General features: G+C 46.5%; 2 protein-coding genes and 1 pseudogene across 3 annotated transcripts; all 3 read right to left on the bottom strand.

Moving 5' to 3' along the window:
• Window positions 1–81: 81 nt before the first annotated feature.
• Window positions 82–13,473, bottom strand: IFI35 (interferon induced protein 35). 2 transcript variants are annotated; one of them, XM_069541582.1, is made up of 7 exons: window positions 13,288–13,473; window positions 1,769–1,858; window positions 1,330–1,477; window positions 1,153–1,259; window positions 865–1,051; window positions 665–771; window positions 82–435 (listed from the first exon to the last, which is right to left on the bottom strand). In XM_069541582.1, the coding sequence occupies exons 1-7, from the start codon at window positions 13,327–13,329 to the stop codon at window positions 244–246; spliced, it is 873 nt and encodes a 290-aa protein (XP_069397683.1). In that variant the 5' UTR covers window positions 13,330–13,473; the 3' UTR covers window positions 82–243. The 2 variants fall into 2 exon arrangements, with proteins under 2 accessions (XP_069397683.1, XP_069397681.1); XM_069541580.1 differs by having other exon boundaries at window positions 82–543; window positions 13,288–13,468.
• Window positions 9,755–10,577, bottom strand: LOC138414789 (RNA-binding protein with serine-rich domain 1-like; annotated as a pseudogene).
• Window positions 13,474–14,965: 1,492 nt separating the features above from the next.
• On the bottom strand, window positions 14,966–18,088 carry RPL27 (ribosomal protein L27). Its single transcript, XM_069541612.1, has 5 exons — window positions 17,368–18,088; window positions 17,044–17,126; window positions 16,030–16,199; window positions 15,163–15,273; window positions 14,966–15,048 (listed from the first exon to the last, which is right to left on the bottom strand). The coding sequence occupies exons 2-5, from the start codon at window positions 17,122–17,124 to the stop codon at window positions 15,000–15,002; spliced, it is 411 nt and encodes a 136-aa protein (XP_069397713.1). The 5' UTR covers window positions 17,125–17,126; window positions 17,368–18,088; the 3' UTR covers window positions 14,966–14,999.
• Window positions 18,089–19,896: the final 1,808 nt, after the last annotated feature.

Below are 19,896 nucleotides of genomic sequence, written 5' to 3'. Positions count from 1 at the left end.
GAAGGCTGGGGTTTCCCCCTCCCCCAGCCTCCTTCTATGCCCCATCAAGTTTCCTTTCATCAAGTGAAATGAGGAAGAGGATCACGCCATGAGGGCACTTTTACTGTTCTCAGGCAACATTTCACCGCTCCTAATCCCTCCCTCCGTTGACCAGCGTCATCACTTTCTCCTGTACATGCCTCCAGCCCCAACCTGGTTTAAGAGCCTTGGCAGAGGGGTGGGCTTAATGAGTAAGGCGGGCTCCTAGCCTGACTTCGAAGTGAAGACTGCCAGGCCTCTCTGTCCCGGGGGCACGACTGTCACAGCTTCCACCTCCCCCCCTCCACGAGTGGGTTTCTGGAAGTGGATCTCCAGGATGTCTTGTAGCTCCGGGCCATCCAGGACATCAGGAATGTTGAGGACCAGCACCGACTGGGGTACAGGCTGGGGCCTGACCTGGAAAGGGAGCCAGGAGACGGGCAAAGGCTCATGCGGGTTGGGCTTGGGAGGGGGCAGAGGTTGGCGCAGGTGGTGACCCTGGGAGTATGGGAGGGGGCAGGAGGCCTGGAGAAGAAGGAAGCGAATAGGTCAGTGGGGTTTTGGGGCAGTGATTCCCTCCTTGGGCAAGTTTCTGGCATGCAGACAGGTGGCCTGGCCCAGTCGCCATCCTCATCTTCCCACTTACCTCGGCCTTCTGGATCTTCCCACTCATATAGGGAGAGACTCTCAGACAGGACTGCTGTTTACCCAGTGACACCATGAACTGGCCCATCTGGCACAGGCGCTGGGCCACTGCAGGGATGGAGCAGGAGACCTTCAGCATCCAGGGCTCTCCCTTCCCGTGGCCTGATGCCCCGGATCTCATCCCACCAGCAAGGCCCTTACCTCCAACCTCAGTAAAGCCCAGCATAACACCCCCTTGCAGCAGTTCCCTCATCTCCACGTCACCACCTCCATTCTTGGTCTTGCCAAAGAAGATCTCCAGCTTGTCCAGCAGCTCTTCCTCACTTAGCTTGAGCCCGGCAGGAAACCCACTGACCAGCACTCTCTGGTCATTCATCTGGCTGGACACCTGGGGAAAGACAGGAGGAAGTGGTCCCAGGCACAGCCCAACGCCCTTGTGCCCAGTGCATGGGGCCCCCTGCAGGGCCCAGGGCCCTGCCACTCTGTCACCTGGATGGTGGTCAGCATGGGTAGCTCCAGGGGCTGGACTTGAACCCTCAGCCGAAATCCTTCCACATTGATCTGATGCTCCTTTTGCTGCAGCACCTGCTTGGCCACTGGGGAAGGGGAGCAGGATTGGTCCTAGGAAGCCTCCCAGCCTCCCTCCCTGGGCTTCCTGGAGCTCACCATTGGGGTCATCAAAGGTCACCAGAGCAGAGCCTCCAGGCAGAGGGTAACAAATCCGCACGTGGGAAACCACAGACTTGGCCATTGCCTTGCCCTTCTGAAAGTGTCCTCGGAACACCAGGGGGGACTCAGGCACAGGGAATGGGACCTGCGGGTAGGGGAGGAGAGGGTGATGCAGACTTCAAGGTTGGGGAGAGCCCCCAACTCCCTCCCAGGAGGTAAGCACCCCCGATTATATGTGACTGATGCTGAGTGCCACGGATTAATCCTGAAATGAGAGCTGGATGAAGAAGTGGAGTAAGTGAATAAGTGGATAAGGTCACACAGAAAGGAAATGGCAGAGCAGGAGTGAAATTACAGAATCGGACACTACTGAAGTGACTTAGCAGCAGCAGCAGCAGCAACTTTCTCTACAAGGCCACACCCCCTCGAAGCTTACCTTGCCTTGGGGGCAGTCCCTGAGATTCCTCTGCAGCTCCTGCAGCCTCATCTTTAGTCTGGCCTGTTCCTCCTGAAGGGCCTGGAGAGCCTGTTGGAGCAGAGGGGAACAACCAGAGAATGAATGAGCCAGGGGAAGGGTGCTGTGCTCTTCAGGACTCTCCAAGAGCAGGGCTGATGCTCAGCCTGAGAACAACCCAACCCATTTACCCTGGCCTGGGCTTGTCCTGGCCCAACCTGAATGCCCTCATCTCAGCTGCTCTGAAGGGCAGGAGCCTTTGCAGCAGCCATGGCTGGGTCATTCCTGGAGCCCTAGAGTTTAACAAATGCTGATCAAAGGACTTTCCTAGTGAGTCCGGTGGTTGAGAATCCACTTTCCAATGCAGGGGACGCGGGCTTGACCTCTGGTCTGGGAACTGAGATCCACAGGTAGCAAGGAAACTAAGCCCACGTGCCACAACTATTGAACCTGCGTGCACCACAAGTGAAGACCCAGCACAGTCCAAAACAAAACAGAAAACATCGATTGAGCTCCTGCTATGAGGGACTGGGCATGACACAGGGCAGTGAAGACAAAGGTCCAGCCCTCAGGCCTGTATAAAATGGTACTCAAAATGGTTCACAATCACACAACTGATGGTGGAGGACAGCAGGAATTTGGAGGAGGGACCGTCCTATAGGGGTTAACACAAGGGAGACCTAGAGGAGGAATAGGGGCTTAGAGTTGTAAGATAAGACTATCAGCTAACATTTATTAGGCACTTACTATATATCAGGTACTGTGCTAAGACCTTTATATGAATTATATCACTCACATCTTGCAACAACCTTATGAAATAAATACATTCTTACCCTTATTTTGCAGAGGAGGAAACTGTAGTTCAGAGAGATCAGATGACTTGCCCACAGTCATCTGGCCCTAGGCAGTCTGACTCCAGACTCTTAATCTGTGCTTTACAGTGAAGAAATCAAAGTCAAAATAGGGGAGTAATTTATCCAAGATCTCCCAGCCTGTCCCATGACTGCCACCCTTTCCACTGTGCCAAGCAGCCTTTCAGACTGGGCGTGATTTGGGGCAGGTCCAGAGAGAGAGTGAGAGCTGACAAATGGCCAGGGGAATGACACCAGGGATAGGAATAAATGCACCTTTGTTTGTGGGGTGGATCGCTCACCCTGCAGTTGGAAGCCTGATAAATAAGGTCAGCTCAGGGAAGTGTGAGCTCACTAGGAAGGACGGGACTCTGTCCTGGCCATCTCTGTGTCCCCAGCACAAAACAGGCATTCAGTAAATTGTGTGTTGAGTAAATGAATGAAGTGAACGAACGACATAACAGAAGCATATTACAGAGGGTGCTGAATCATTCAGGGTGAGCTCACTCTGTTTTAAGCAGACGAAACCTAGGGCTTGATCAAGTAATGCTGGGTAATGAGTAGTGAGAAATAATCAGTGATTCCCAGGGGCAGCGAGATGACATCCATGAGTCAGGGGAGTCCATGTAGTGTCATGTGGGGAGGTGGGGACTCTGACATCCTGGAGACAGCATGTCCCCACTAGAGTGGCAACCCCATCCTGGCTCTAGCCAAGTTTTCTTCACATGGAATGTGGTTTCAGTATCCTATATCGTCCCATTTCTAAGAGAAATCAGAAACCTGGATTTTTTTATTTGAAAAAGATGGCTTGACTTTAAAAATAAAATGCATTCTTGAATTGGATTCAGTCCTTAACCTATCCTCTTTTTACTTCTGCTTTAAATCTTGATCTAATTATACGTATAGTTTGAAAACCTAGTAATTGGCAAGGCTATTCAATACATAGCTTTAAATAAGTAAATTTATTTATTTTTAAAAACTTCATAAATACAATTTTAAAAAATATTCAAGAAGGGAAGTTTATCAGCAGGGAAATGGAGAACTAGTGAAGATTTCTGAAAAGGGGAGTGAGGTGATGGATACAGTGTTTGAAGAGCTCAATTTACCCATCAAAAAATGGGCAGAAAACCTATATAGACATTTCTCTGAAGAAGACATACAGATGGCCAGGAGGCACATGAAAAAAATGCTCAGCATCACTAATTATTAGAAAAATGCAAATCAAAATTACAATGATTTCAGACAAGGTCAGAATGGCCATCATAGAAAAGTCTATGAATAATAAATGTTGGAGAGGGTATGGAGAAAAGAGAACCCTCCTGCACTGTTGCAGGAAATGTAAATTGGTGCAACCAATATGGAAAACAGTATGGAGGTTCTTTGAAAAACTAAAAATAGGGGCTTCCCTGGTGGTCCAGTGGCAGGGGATGTGGGTTGATCCCTGGTTGAGGAACTAAGCCTGTGTGCTGCAACTACTGAGCCCTTTCGCCACAACTGGAGTCCATGTGCCTCAATGAATAAGCCTCATGATGCAAGGAGGACCCCACAGGCTGCAACTAAGAACTGACCCTGAGGCCGCCAAAAAATAAACAACTAAAAATAGAATTACCCATATCATCCGGCAATGTTGTTTCTGGATATATATCCGGAAAAGATGAAAACTCTAATTTGTAGAGTTTTCACTGACACATGCAGCCTAACGTTCATAGGAGCACTATTTACAATAACCACGACATGGAAGCAAGTTAAGTGTCCACCAATAGATGAATTTGGATAAAGATGTTTTATACACACAATGGAGTATTAGTCATAAAAAGAATGAAGTAACGCCATCTTGCAGCAACATGGATGGACCTAGAGATTATCACACTAAATGACGTAAATCAGATGAGAAAGACAAATATCGTACAATATCACTTATATATGGAATCTGAAAAAAAAAGATACAAATGAATTTTTGACAAAGTGAAGACAGACATAAAGAACAAACTTACAGTTACCAAAGGAGAAAAGGGGCGAGGGAGAGATAAATTAGGAGTTTGGGATTAGCAGATGCACATTACTATGAAGAAAATAGATAAACAACAAGGACCTCTTATATCACGCAGGGAACTCTATTCAATATCTTATAATAACCTGTAATAGAGAAGACTCTGAAAAAGAATATGTATATATGTACAAGTGAATTACTTTGTTATATACCTGAAGCTAATACAACACTGTAAATCAACTATACTAAAAAAAAATAAAAGATTTCTATCTGACAGTGATGGCAGGATGAACTGGAGCAGCAGGAACTGTGGAACGAGGAAACAAGCCCAGATTCTGCAGCTCTAATTCTCACAGATGTGACAGGAGCTGACCTGAGCCTCTGGCGGTAGGCACAAGGAACACGTGCGGGTGAGTATGTCCCTTGAGGAAAAGCCCCCAGACTCTGGATGTTGTATTAAGGAGACAAAGGGGACAGACTGGAGAGACAGTGCTGAGGTTGCAGACCTGGGTGTTCAAGGGTTTCATATAATGTCATTGACCCGACAGGCAAGGGAAGAGAGCCAGTAGTTATTGGGGACCTGCTAAACGCCAGGTACAGTTGGCCTCCATCCCATTTAAGTATCATGAAACTGCTTCCTATCTCCAATTCCCAGCCAAAACTTCAGACTTTTCAAGGACAACAAAGGCTGATTATAGTGATTTACTTGAATTCAGGGCTTCCCTGATAGCTCACTTGATAAAGAATCCGCCTGCAATGCAGGAGACCCCGGTTCAATTCCTGGGTTGGGAAGATCTCCTGGAGAAGGGAAAGGCTACCCACTCCAGTATTCTGGCCTGGAGAATTCCATGGACTATACAGTTGCAAAGAGTTGGACACGACTGAGCAACCTGCACTTGAATTCAGTTATACATGCTATTTATTTCTTTAACATTATAACATATAATTTAACATTATAACATTGGCACCAAGTTATAATATTGGCACCTGCCAATATCTGTCTGGTGCTCAACTGAAAAAAAAAAATTTCTATCCATTTTACATTGAGCTCATTGAGACTGTAAATTCTGGATACTTAGGAGTGAATTAATGATTTGAGGTTCATTTGACTACATGCAAGCATTCTTCAGAATGCTGAAGCTGAAGCTCTAGTATTTTGGCTTCCTGATGTGAACAGCCAATTCACTGGAAAAGACCCTGATGCTGGGAAGGACTGAAGGAGAAAAGGAGAAGAGGGAGGCAGAGGATGAGATGGTTGGACAGTATCACCGATTCAGTGGATGTAAACTTGGGCAAAACTGGGAGACATTGGTGGACCTGGAGGCCTGGCATGCTGTAGTCCACAGGGTCGCAGAATCAGACATGACTTAGGTACTGAACAATAACAACAACAAATGCATTCTCCTCCTTATTTGTGAAGTTTAGAACCTGACCACCCCTACAATAAAATCTCATGCTGTCTGTATTCATCATAGCAGTATTGGCAGGTAGTGTAACGTGACAATTAAGAACATAAATTGTGGGGCCAAACCTCCAGGACTTACATCCAGCTGTTCTTACTACTGCAAGACAATGGGCAAGTTGTTTAACTCTTTGTACCTTGGTTTCATCTATAAAATGGGGATACCAATTTCTACCTATGTATAATTTTATTTGTAAAAGTAGTTTATGGCATCTGATGAGTGTTATGTTAAATGTTTTGTATTTAATAATCCCCATTTGATAGTTGAGGAACCTGAGATCCGTTAAGGTTAAATAATAGGGAAGTTTCCTGGTGGTCTAGTGGTTAAGATTCTGGGCTTTCAGTGCCATGGCCCGGGTTCAATCCCTGGTCAGGGGACTAAGATCCTCTAAGCCAGTGGTCCCCAACCTTTTTGGCACCAGGAACCAGTTTCAAGGAAGACAATTTTTCCGTGGACTGGGGAGGAGGATGGTTTGGGGACAATTCAAGCGCATTACATTTATTATGCACTTTATTTCTATTGGGGCTTCCCTAGTGGCTCAGACAGTAAAGAATCTGCCTGCAATGCAGGAGACCTGAATTTGATCCCTGGGTTGGGAAGATCCTCCTGAAGGTGGGCATGGCAACCCACTCCAGTATTCTTGCCTGGAGAATCCTGACTGGCTATAGTCCATTGGTTGCAAAGAGTCAGACATGACTGAGTGACTAACACTATTTCTATTATTATTACATCGGCTCCACCTCATATCATCAAGCATTAGATCCTGGAGGTTGAGGACCCTTGATATAGATTTTATGCTCTGTGCCATGCAGTCCTATATTATAGACTCTAGAGACATAGCAATGAAATTAAAAAAAGGAAAATATGTTCCCCCTTCATCTGGTTATGTCCTAGTGCAAGTCATGCAGTGGGACCAAAAATAACAAAAAATACCCTTAGTGGGCAAAAGTGAGTCAAACCCAAGGGTACTGAAGACACATGGTGTCAGGAACAGGACTTGGTGGATAGGACTCTGGGTTAGAACAGTATGTGCTAATGATAGAAGCCAAAAACGTGGAAGAACTCATCCAGAGACATAATGAGTGATCTTTGGGACTTCCCTGACAGTCCAGTGGTTAAGAATCCATGCTTCCCCTGGAGAGGGCGAGGGTTTGATCCCCAGTCAGGAACTAAGATTCTGTATACTGTGCAGCACAGCAGAAAAAAAAAAAAATCTTCCAAGATACCTAGTCAGTTTTCAGGAAAGATAAATGAATGTAGAGGATTCTCAGGTGGCCCTGAGAAAAGGTAAAGAAACCACCTGCCAATGCATGAGACACAGGTTCGATCCCTGGGTTGGGAAGATCCCCTGGAGGAGGAAATGGCAACCCACTCCAGTATTCTTGCCTGGAGAATCCCATGGACAGAGGATCTTGGTGGGCTACAGTTGCAAGCTCTTTGCATAGGGTTGCAAAGAGTCAGACACGACTGAAGCAGCTTAGCATGCACACAGGCAGAGGAATACTGAGAGGAAAAAGAGGCCATAGTCAGGACAGGGCCAGGGCCAGAATTAGGTAGTGTCAGAGACACAAAGGAAGAAGAAAAATAAAACAGCGAAAGAAAAAGAAGGCTACAGGGAAGTCCCCTCCCTCATTTGCTTCCATATTCACTCATACAACTATCAACTACGAGGCATCTACTGTGTGCCGGACCCTACTCTAGGCTCTGGGGATACAGTAGTGAACCAAACAGAGAAAATTTCACTGTGGAGTTTTTACATTCTAGGGGATGAGCCATATGTGTATGTGCGTATTTGTGCTCACTCCTGTCTTACTCTTTGTGACCCCATGCACTGTAGCCCACCAGGCTCCTCTGTCCATGGGATTCTCCAGGCAAGAATACTGGAGTAGGTTGCTATTTCTTTCTCCAGGGGATCTTCCTAACCCAGGTCTCCTGCATTGCAGACAGATGCTTTACCATCTGAGCCACCAGTCATTTCCTTCTCCAGGAGATCTTCCCAACCCAGGGATCAAACCTGCATCTCCTTCATTGGCAGGCAGATTCTTTACCATTGATATAGGCCATGAGTATAAACATGAGAGTTATCCATGCAGAGATATTTAAAGTCACAAACTAAATGAGATTAACAAGAAGGGGTTCAAGTGCTGATTTCTGGGGCATCCAACACTAAGAGATCAGGAAACAAGGTAGAACCAGCTGAAGAGAATGCAGAAGAGGGGCTAGTGAAACCGGAGGGAGAGCAGGCATGAAGAACAACATGTTGAAGGAGGAAGAGCCTGGGCTGGGCACAGTGCTGCTAACAGGCCTTCTGCCAGGAGGCATGATAGTGACCTCTGAGATTGAGCAAAAAATCCTCAAAAAAATAGTCCTGCTTATCATAAGGAAAGGTTGGCACACATACAAGAATGATTACTGTAGCCTTGTTTACAACAGAAAAAAAAAAAAAAAGAAATCTACATGGCCAACAGGAGAGAAACAATTCAATATAAAATATTAGGTGCTATGTGCTTAGTCTGTCTGACTGTGATCCCATGGCCTGTAGCCTGCCAGGCTCTTCTGTCCATGGGATTTTTCAGGCAAGAACACTGGAGTGGGTTGCCATTTCCTCCTCCAGGGGATCTTCCTGACCCAGGGATTGAACTGGCATCTCCTACATCTTCTGCATTGGCAAGTGGATTCTTTACCACTGAGCCACCTGGTAAAGCCCATATAAAATATTACATAGCAATTAAAACACATAGTGAAGAGGAACATTTAACATGAAATGCTCACAATAAACCAAAAAATCAAAATATAAAATTGCCGATGTTCTTCCTAGTCTGTTGATTTTAAATATTTCAACTCATGAAGATATTTATTAAAGTATAGAAATGCAAAAAAATTCTTGGAAGCTAGACATCACAATGTCATTAATAGAGGTTGTCTCTCAGCAACGAATTTAGGGTGATTTTTTTTTTTGAACTCTAATTCTAGGTTTATTCAACACAATTATTTTACTCTACTCAACAAACACAACATTATCTAAAATGCTACAAATTTACAAAACTCAAAACAGAAAATTTATAGTACTGACTGTACAATAAAAGCCAGAAAAGCCATGTACATGTTGCCAAGGTAACCTGCAGGACCACCACAAATACCAACAGTGTGGGGGTTCTGTGGTGACCTGGCACACCTGGCTCTCAACTTACCAATTTCAGAAAGAGAGGGAGACGTGGGGCGGGGGGTGGTGGTGTATGCACGCACATGTCTAAAAAGAACCATTTGGGTAGATAACTGGAGATATCTTACCCCAGAGGTCAGAAGAGGACTCAGGCAGGGGAGTAGGGCCAGGCTAACAGGAATGGCCATTGTGTAAAAGCATGTCCTTTCCTGTGGGACTCCACAGGCCTCCAAGTCACCTGTAGAATGGGAAAACGTGCTCCCAGGCTGGCGTTGACCCATCACTAGGAGCCCCCTGCTCATCTCTGTTGGCTTTGCCACCAAACTGACTCTCAGGAACTAGAAATGTGGAAGCTTTCTAGCTAGAAAACAGGAGGGGATCATTACAAGCAAGTTGCCAAACCAAACCACAACACTCTGCAGCTGGAGCTCTGCTGCCCCGGGAACATCTCAACTGCTCCCTTCACCTTCCAAGTCTGCCCCTGAGGAGGGATTTCTTTCCTACCAATCCTTCTTCGGCTAGAAAAGTGACAGAAATGAGTTGGATGGGGTAGAGCTTCAGTGGCCCTGATTATTAGGAGGAGCTGGAACTAGAGTGTCTCTTGTTGTGGCGGCAGCCCCGGGAGAACGGGATCGTGGGAGCACCAGGGACTTGAGTCTGTCGAGGGGAACATGACCTTCTCCTCATCCTTGCACCTGCGCCATGTGGGAAGCAGTGGCAGCATTCTTCGGGGGCAGGTGGGGGGGATTGCCTGGGGGGTGGCCACGGCCAAGGGGCCGTAGAAGCAGTAGCCATGATGTCCTGGTCGTTGATTTATTCTCTGTCCATGAGCTTCAGCGCCTTCTCAGTCTCATGTGGATTTTCAAACTCATGCATAGGCACAGCCTTTAAACAGATGGGGGTGGATGCTTTCTACAGGCATATGTCATTTTAATTTTCCCAGAGGTGGAGAATATCTTCATGATGTGATCCTTGATCACATTCCTGGTGAGCCTCCCCAGGTGTTCTTTGGTGGGTTTAGGGGAAGGGTTCTTTTCCTTTCCTTTTCATCTCTTTCAGCTGGTTTACATTTGGAGCGTGAACGCCACCTGTTGTCATGTCTGTGCCAAGAAGGACTTAGAGAGCCAGAGGAGCTGCTGGAGCTGGAGCTGGGGAAAATGCTGGAACTTCCTGAGCAGTTTGATGCTGAAGGTGAGCTGGAGCCACTGATGGAGCCTGCGCTGGTGCTCGAGCCCAGACTGGAGGCAGAACTGGACCGAGACCTGAAGCTGCTGCTACCACTGGAAGTGCTGTGCCTCTTTTGACTTTTATCTCTGCAGGGACATCACTTTGCCAACAAAGGCCCATCTAGTCAAAACTATGGTTTTTCTAGTAGTCATGTACAGATGTGAGAGTTCGACCATAAAGCAACCTGAGCACCAAAGAATTGATGGTTTCAAATTGTGTTGAAGAAGACTCTTGTGAGTCCCTTGGACAGCAAGGAGATCAAACCAATGAATCCTAAAAGAAATCAACCCTGAATATTCACTGGAAGGAATGATGCTAAAGCTGAAGCTCCAACTGGTCACCTGATGTGAAGAGCTGACACATCAGAAAAGACCCTGATGCTGGGAAAGATTAAAGGCAGGAGGAGAAGCGGGTGACACAGAATGAGATGGTTGGATGGCATCACCAACTCAATAGACATGAGTTTGAGCAAACTCCAGGAGTTGGTGATGGAAAGGGAAGCCTGGCATGCTGAAGTCCATGGGGTTGCAAAGAGTTGGATACAACTGAGCAACTGAACTGACTGACTGAAGCTCCTTTTTCCAGTTCCAGTGAAACCACTCCCCCTTTCTGGGGTGTTCAAAGCAGCAATGGTGGTCTCACTTATCTGAACTCTCACTTCTAACTTGAATCTGAAAAAGGATCCCTAATTGACTGCAATTTGTGCCAGACTGCATCATCTTCCCACCACTGTGGCTTCCTCCTGCTCTCGGGGTGATTTTTCAGAATTACAGTTTTCTGAAACCACCGTCCTTAAACCACCGTTTAACAGGAAAGTCCCTCTAAGAGAGCAGTTTTAGGACTTCCTTGGTGGTCCAGTAGTTAAGAATTTGCCTGCCTGGGATGAATCGAGAGAGTAGCATTGAAATGTATACATTACCATATGTAAAATTTCATAGCCAGTGGAAATTTGCTGTATGATGTGGGGAGCTCAAATCCAGTGCTCTATGACAACCTAGAGGGGTGGCATGGGGTGGCAGATGGGAGAGCGAAGTTCAAGAGGAAGAGGACATACATATACTTAATGGCTGATTCATACTGATATATGATAGAAACCAATACAATGTTGTAAAGCGATTATACTCCGGTTAAAAATAAATACATTTAAAAAAAAATCCACTTGCCAATGTAGGGGACTCAGGTTCGATCCTTGATCTGGAAAGATCCCACATACCTCGGAGCAACTAAGCCACAACTACTTGGCCTGTGCTCTAGAGCCCAGAGCCACAACTTCTGAGCCCATACACCTAGAGCCGGCGTTCTGCCACAGGGGAAGCCACTGCAATGAGAAGCCGGCATCCCGCAACTAGAGAGTAGCCCTCCAGTCACCGCAACTAGAGTCTACTTGCAACAATGAAGACCCAGCACAGTCAAAAATAAATAAAATAATTTTAAAAAGAGAGAAAGCAGTTTTAGCAGAGTGGTAGGAGTGAGGTGGGGGTGAATCAAGATCGTCCTGGGGAACTGGGGTTCTGAAAAGGTTGGTACTTTTAACAATAATGAGCAGGTATTGAGCACTTAGTATATGCCAAGCAGAGTGCTCAGTGTTCACTGTGTATTTTAGGGATTATTTAGTTTAATTCTTGCAGATAGGTATTCATCTGTGGAAGTGTTACTGCTATTCCCATCATATGGATAAGGGTATAGGACTTATATAATTGTACCCCACTCTAGTACTCTTGCCTGGAAAATTCCATGGACGGAGGAGCCTGGTAGGCTGCAGTCCATGGGGTCGCTAAGAGTCGGACATGACTGAACAGCTTCACTTTCACTTTTCACTTTCCTGCATTGGAGAAGGAAATGGCAACCCACTCCAGTGTTCTTGCCTGGAGAATCCCTGGGATGGAGGAGCCTGGTGGGCTGCAGTCTATGGGGTCATACACGACTGAAGTGACTTAGCAGCAGCAGCAGCAGAGAGGCTAAGAACTTGCCCAGGGCCCCACAATTGGAGGAACCAGGTTCTGAAACCAGTCAGGCTGGCTCTGAAGTCTGGGGTCTTTCTTCCTACATTTGAGAGGCAGATGAAACATTTCCAAGAAAGAGATCTATGTATTTGTAACAGATGGGGTAGTATGATAGTATGAAGGTGAGAAAGGCTGAAGAGTTTAGATGAGATTCATTCATTCAACAGATGTTTACTGAGTGCCTACTGCACGCCAGGCACTGGTGATCAAAGTTGGACAGGCTGAAACAGAGGACCAGCCAGCAGAGGGCTTAGTCTATCGTGAGCCGGGGCATTCATGGGTTGGGAAAGGGGGGACCAGAGCAGACGGGGGTAGAAGGGGTGGGGGTTAGGTCTCAGAAGAGGAACACTTCTTCCCTTCATCCTGAAGAGAGTCCTAGGTTAAGCTGAAATGGAAATGTAAGGAGGGGAGGAATTTGTTAAGGAGGATCTCAGGAGATAAAGGTGTGACCAGTTCCTGAATTTTTAGGGGTCACATAACCCTTTTGAGTATATAATGAAAATGATGGAATCTTCCTCCAGAAAAATGCACATCCACACAAGGAATTCATGATCTCCTGTGGTGCAGTTTTTAGAACTGTCTCTGAGGCAGTTAGAGGACCAACACCCTAGAGATGTCATCCCAGCTGGTCTCTCCCTGGACCTTCTGCAGGTCTAAGAGATGGGCAGGAAGAGGCTTGCTTGCTAGACTCCAAGAAACCAGGAAAAGGCTTGCTTGCTTGCTAGACTCTTGAGAAACCGGTAGATTTCTGGCCAAAAGGGGCGCTCCTCTGGTTCTTCCCACCCCCAAAACCCTCCTCCTCACCGACACAGTCTGGGATCCAGTTGGCAAGAGCTGGGCACACATTGGCAGAATCCCCAGTAACGAAAACTTGCTTGAACTTTGAGGAGCTTTGGTCTCGCCCACCGGAGCCTGGAAGACACTTCTTCCTTATGCAGGCTGTTTGCTTTCACTTTCCTTTCATTGAAGTCCCTGCCCCTCCCACGCTCCACCCCTGGGTGGCTTCCTGGCCTTCAAAGTTGACTTCCCCCAGCTATGAGGCCTCGGGTAAGTTACCCTACAAGCAAATACAAACTGAATGCTGGCCCAAATCAGCCGTTCCTTCCAGTGTAGCAATCCCAGTACAGGCCTATTTGTAAAATTTTGTCTGCTTTGTTAATGGCTTAGAATGTTACCCAGAACATGCAGATGTTGGTAATTGCAAACATGATAGATAAAAGCCCCATGTTCGCCAAACTGTGGTAATAGCCAGCATTTGAGAGCTGTTAATGTCCAATTCTGCTTTTCATGAATTAACCTTCAAAATGACACCTCAAAGTTGGTTTTATTTTTTCCATTCTACAGATGAGATTCTAAATTTGTAAGACACAGTATAGAAACTTGCTCAAAGTCCCACTGCTTGAAGTGATAAATATCCAAGTACTTGAATTTTTGCCACGGAGGGTTTATATTTTGGTTTCATTTGTGACTCTTGAGTAGGCAAGCTGTTAACACTTACTGGAGACATCCAGGGCTTCCCTGGTAAAGAATCTGCCTGTAATGCAAGAGACCTGGGTTTGATCCTTTGGTTGAGAAGATCCCCTGGAGAAGGGAATGGGTCCCCCCTGTATTCTTGCCTGGAGAATTTCATAGAGCCATTCAGCACTCAAAGGTGAGTCAAATCCAAGTATAATTAAATACTGCAGGATGTCTTATATTTTCACCCAATCCAGGGTTTCCCACTATTTCGGGCCCCTTTCTCAATCAATCCCTGTACTCCTCATGTTAGTATGCCAAGTTTGAGGCTTGGCAAGTAGGCCCATTTAAATCCTAGTCCATTTAGTAGCTTAGAACCAGCTTGGCTAGAGAGCCTATTTCATCAGGAAAACCTGGTCACAGTTAAGTACCCAATGAGAGGTGAAATGTCAGCTAAAAGGGCCAAATGCCTTTTCTGCAGTCCAGTGGTGCCAAGTCAGAGCCTAAACCCCTTTCTTGCCAGACCATTTGGGATCTCTCCCTTACGCAACCAGGAATGGTGGCACTGTGGCTCAAGCCTTCATTGCTGGTGTCCATCCCCATCTACAGCAGTTCTCCAGTGTGGTTCTCTTCCAAATAGCACTTGAATAATCCGGCACAGGGGTTCAACAAACCACAATTCAGCAATTCTCAATCCAAAGGAGATGGTGTGCTCTTAGAGGGATCTTCCGATGTTACAATGTACGTGTGTGTGTGTGGAGGGTTCTCTAAACATGTAACGGGGTGGAAGCCAGGGAAGCTTAAACAAGTTCACACGTAAAATTGTCCAGATAGCTCTTCTGGGGGAACAGGACAGTATCACATTCTACCCGTCAGTCAGACCATTAAAGGATTATGAGGCTGAGGACAGAAGTAGCCCATGTCTCATAAAAGCAGACATAGCTTTTATTTTACATTTTCCCACAGTCCCTCATGCACCAATGTCATTTCCCAGTTTAATAACACAGGAAATAGGCAGACACATGCACACTTTTAAAATATTTTTATTAACTGAGACAGACCTAAAACCGCAGCTTCTGGAAGAACCATTTGTTCTTGCCAGTCTTGTATCTGGAGGGGGGAAGAAAAAAGACACAAATGAGAGCAGGAATCACAGAAGAAAAAACTGTCTTCATGGAGGACAGTGAAACCACACTCCAACATTCACTACCAAAGCCTTCTTACCTCTCCTCAAACTTGACCTTTGCCTCTCGTCGGGCCTTGCGTTTGAGAGCAGGGTCTCTGAAGACATCCTTGTTGACAATAGTTTTGTCCAAGGGGATATCCACAGAGTACCTGGGGACAATGGTAGGAAGGTAGGAGCAGCCCACAGGCCACCAGGGCCCTCTCCCCTCCATCCCACTCCTGGGACACTGGCATGTTACGGCCTGACTCTACAGGAGTTATCAACACAGGCTAAAGTCCCGATGACATTTTCTGGAAACATCCAATTTTAACAAAATCATCTACGCAGATTCAAACCACTGAAAAACTTCATGCTTCCTTCTCTCAATTTCCCACAACAACCCTATCCTATAATACTATTATCCTTGAGAAAGAAAGAGGGCAGGCCAGATCCTGTGTTTTACTGTGGCTGCAAACAAATGGAACAATCTCTCCTTAACACCTAAGCTTGGCCAAGTCAGGGAAGACACTTCAGAAGTGTTTTCACAGGAAAGTGAACAGTGAAGTCGCTCAGTCGTGTCCGACTCTTTGCGACCCCGTGGACTGTAGCCCACCAGGCTCCTCCGTCCATGGGACTCTCCAGGCAAGAGTACTGGAATGGGTTGCCATTTCCTTCTCCAGGGGATCTTCCCGACCCAGGGATCGAACCCAGGTCTCCCACACCGCAGGCAGATGCTTTAACCTCTGAGCCTCCAGGGAAGCCCAAAGTGAACAGTAAGAGAGACAATACTGGAAACCACTGCCAATGACAAATTCAAAATGATGTCTCTCCCCACACTACAGTGGCCACCAGGTTGTCCTCTTATTCAGTAGGGCAGAGAAGGGGAAAAGAGAAGTCATTTTCATTTCCATTCTTGAGATGCTCACCTTGTGGGCATGAGGTGATTATAATTATAAACTTTCACAAAAGACTTGATCTTTGACCTCTTGGCGATTTTCTTCTTGCCCATGGCAGCTGTCACTTTGCGGGGATAGCGATCAATTCCAGCCACCAGAGCATGGCTGTAGGGTCGGTCTGAGGTGCCGTCATCAATGTTCTGAAGGAGCAAGAATTACATGTTACCAGCCATTTAGGCCCTGTGCTAGAATAACCCTGTCCCTAGGCTCTCAGACCCATTACTGTAAAAACCACACAGCAAACATTCTAAGTGCTATGCTAGATGCCCAAAGAGTAACAGTGAAAAGGGAGGTATCTTTCCCACTGGGAAGGCAGGGTGCCTGGGAAGTAAAAGACTTAAATTGTAACGACAATGAACAATTATAATTAGTGATTGCTATATGTCAAGCACCAGTTCTCAGGACTTTACTCTTAATCTCCTCCAGAGGTAGAGACAGGATGTGGGAGATGGAGGAAGGGGAACCAAGGGCACCCCAGTTAAAAACAGTGATATAGGTGACCAGAGCTTAGGGAAATGTCATAAAAGGCTGGAGACGTAGGCAGAAAGCAAACATCGAAGAGCTAGGTTATGCTAAGTGACCATTTGGACTAGAAAAAATTTCTCTTTTCACGGAGTCCCTTGCAGCGGCACAGGTGAAACTCTACACCTCTAAACCTCTGCAATAGAAAGCAACCCTGCAGTAACGGTAAGGACTGGACATGACGACACCTATAAGACAGTGCCACGGACCAAGCAAGAGTTCATAAACCTTGGCCGTCACTATTATTAAAAGCCTCTCTGACAGAGGACAGCGTTAGGTGTTAACTACCCAACTGAACTCCCGTTTATTTTGCGTCTTTCTCAAAAGGTCTCATGCATTCACAACCCCCCCGCCCCGCAATGCTCACGGAGTAATGACCCCAAACTGGGTCTTGAATTTCAAGCTGCCCACCAGCCCAGCCCATTCACGGGATAAAGGCGCACAGGCCCGGGGGGCTGGTACCTTCACGATGACCGCTTTGCGTCCGGAGTAGCGACCGGCCAGGACCAGTACCACCTTCCCGGGTTTCATGAACTTGCCCATTTCTGCAGAGGAAGGAGAAGGGGGCGCTCAGAAATCCGCCAGCTCAGGCTGTGGACCCCGGAACTTCAGCTGCGCTCACTGCCGTCTCGGTTCAGGTTGCCTGCGGGCCCTGCTCGCAGAACAGGACCTGGTAGGAAGCCGCCAGAGACCGGAGAAGGGAAAGCACCACGCACCACCCCGCAACTCGACTCCTAGGCCTCGGATGGCGGCGGATTGGAAACCCCAACCACCACCACTACTCACCGGTAGCTACCACTCGGGACTACAGCAGAAAGGAAGAAAGGGCACTTCCGTTAACCTTTCACCCCGAGGAGCGTGATCTCACTTCCTGTCCCGCCTCTTTGGGCTTCTCCCCGCCTCTTCCGAGGCGCTTAGAATCTGTGTTGAAGGAGGAAGAAGTTCTTGAGGCTAAAGTCAAGTCTGGCGGCTCGTTTATTCAAATCAAACTTTATTAGCAGCTCCAGCAGTAGACGGGGCAAAGGAATTTTGTCTCTCGCGGAATGCTTTTAAAATGGACACAGCTGCTCCGCTGCTCCACTTGTTGTAGGTCCTTTCTCTGGCGCTAGAGGGTGGGGAGACACAGTTTGAAATTTCCTTTTTTGCCTTGGAAGAATCAGAAACAAAGTAGGACATTTATTAGTGCCAACTGTGTGCACTCTTAGGCATAATGACGAGACGAAGATCAATCAAACGAGGGTGCTTGCCCTCAACCTTTAGAGTTTAGCTATGTCAGAAACCGACTAAAATAAGAGGTGAAGTGAGGTGAAGTCGCTCAGTCGTGTCCGACTCTGCGACCCCATAGATTGTAGCCTACCAGGCTCCTCCATCCATGGGATTTTCCAGGCAAGAGTACTGGAGTGGATTGCCATTTCCGTCTCCAAAATAAGAGAGGTAAAAGATGATTATAGTGATGCCAGGAGCTGCATGCCTTGTGTCAGGACACGTTAATGTATTTACGTACATTATCTTTTGATCCTCATAACAACACTAGGAGATACTGTTATCTCTATTCTACAGTTGAAGATACTGTAGTTTGGAGAGGTTGAGTAATTTGCCCCAAGTCCACAACTAGTAAGTAATTGAGCAAAAAGCAAAGCAAAAGCAAAGTGTTAGTTGCTCCGTCATGTCTGATGCTTTGCGACCCCTGGACTGTAGCCTGCCAGGCTCCTCTGTCCATGGGATTTTCCAGACAAGAGTGGGTTGTCAGTACCTTCTCCAGGGGATCTTCCTTCCTCCAGTTTGATCTTCCAGGGATCGAACTCAGGTTTCCCGCTTTCATCACAGATGGATTCTTTACCCTCTAAGCCACCAGCGAAGCTCTTAGACCATGAGACTGTTTGCCAAAGAAAACTCTTCAGGGACTCCCTGGTGGTCCAGTGGCTAAGACTCCACACTCCCAATGCAGTTGTCTTTCAAGTTCAAGAGAAACCATCTTACAGTTTTTGCTCATCTGAACACTTACGAATCTGTAGGTCTTGGGCAAGCCATGGGAACAATCAGGGTTTCATCATTTCTTCTCTGGAGACTCTTTGGGGACCAATTTTCCCTGCAGCCCTCAGGACTTCATTTCAATGGTTTATCACCCTAATTATGTATCAATACTTACATTTTTTCCCACAGTTTATTGTGATCCACACAGTCAAAGGCTTTGGCATAGTCCATAAAGCAGAAATAGATGTTTTTCTGGAACTCTCTTGCTTTTTCCATGATCCAGCGGATGTTGGCAATTTGATCTCTGGTTCCTCTGCCTTTTCTAAAACCAGCTTGAACATCAGGGAGTTCAGTTCACGTTTTGCTGAAGCCTGGCTTGGAGAATTTTGAGCATTACTTTACTAGCATGTGAGATGAGTGCAGTTGTGCGGTAGTTTGAGCATTCTTTGGCATTGCCTTTCTTTGGGATTGGAATGAAAACGGACCTTTTCCAGTCCTGTGGCCACTGCTGAGTTTTCCAAATTTGCTGGCATACTGAGTGCAGCACTTTCACAGCATCATCTTTCAGGATTTGAAACAGCTCAACTGGAATTCCATCACCTCCACTAGCTTTGTTCGAAGTGATGCTTTCTAAGGCCCACTTGACTTCACTTTCCAAGATGTCTGGCTCTAGATTAGTGATCACATCATCATGATTATCTGGGTCGTGAAGATCTTTTTTGTACAGTTCTTCCGTGTATTCTTGCCACCTCTTCTTAATATCTTCTGCTTCTGTTAGGTCCATACCATTTCTGTCCTTTATCGAGCCCATCTTTGCATGAAATGTTCCCTTGGTATCTCTAATTTTCACGAAGCAACAGTTAGAACTGGACATGGAACAACAGACTGGTTCCAAATAGGAAAAGGAGTACGTCAAGGCTGTATATTGTCACCCTGCTTATTTGACTTCTATGCAGAGTACATCATGAGAAACGCTGGGCTGGAAGTAACACAAGCTGGAATCAAGATTGCCGGGAGAAATATCGATAAACTCAGATATGCAGATGACACCACTCTTATGGCAGAAAGTGAAGAGGAACTGAAAAGCCTCTTGATCAAAGTGAAAGAGGAGAGTGAAAAAAGTTGGCTTAAAGCTCAACCTTCAGAAAACGAAGATCATGGCATCTGGTCCCATCACTTCATGGGAAATAGATGGGGAAATAGTGGAAACAGTGTCAGACTTTATTTTTGGGGGCTCCAAAATCACTGCAGATGGTGACTGCAGCCGTGAAATTAAAAGACGCTTACTCCTTGGAAGAAAAGTTATGACCAACCTAGATAGCATATTCAAAAGCAGAGACA

Source organism: Ovis canadensis, chromosome 11 (genome assembly GCF_042477335.2).
Source record: "Ovis canadensis isolate MfBH-ARS-UI-01 breed Bighorn chromosome 11, ARS-UI_OviCan_v2, whole genome shotgun sequence".
Lineage (NCBI taxonomy): Eukaryota > Metazoa > Chordata > Mammalia > Artiodactyla > Bovidae > Ovis > Ovis canadensis.
This window is presented reverse-complemented; position numbering and strand designations above follow the sequence as displayed.

What these genes read in the sequence shown, in the direction of transcription:
- IFI35 (XM_069541580.1), bottom strand. Translation starts at nt 13,329, where the DNA reads ATGTGTGCCCAGCTCTTGCCAACTGGATCCCAGACTGTGTCG. An exon ending in CCATGCTGACCACCATCCAG is followed by an intron (nt 1,052 to 1,152) that starts GTGACAGAGTGG and finishes GTCTTTCCCCAG; the next exon opens with GTGTCCAGCCAGATGAATGA. An exon ending in GGGCTTTACTGAGGTTGGAG is followed by an intron (nt 772 to 864) that starts GTAAGGGCCTTG and finishes CCATCCCTGCAG; the next exon opens with TGGCCCAGCGCCTGTGCCAG.
- RPL27 (XM_069541612.1), bottom strand. Translation starts at nt 17,124, where the DNA reads ATGGGCAAGTTCATGAAACCCGGGAAGGTGGTACTGGTCCTGGCCGGT. An exon ending in GCAAAGCGGTCATCGTGAAG is followed by an intron (nt 16,200 to 17,043) that starts GTACCAGCCCCC and finishes TTGCTCCTTCAG; the next exon opens with AACATTGATGACGGCACCTC. An exon ending in AATCACCTCATGCCCACAAG is followed by an intron (nt 15,274 to 16,029) that starts GTGAGCATCTCA and finishes CATTGTCCCCAG; the next exon opens with GTACTCTGTGGATATCCCCT.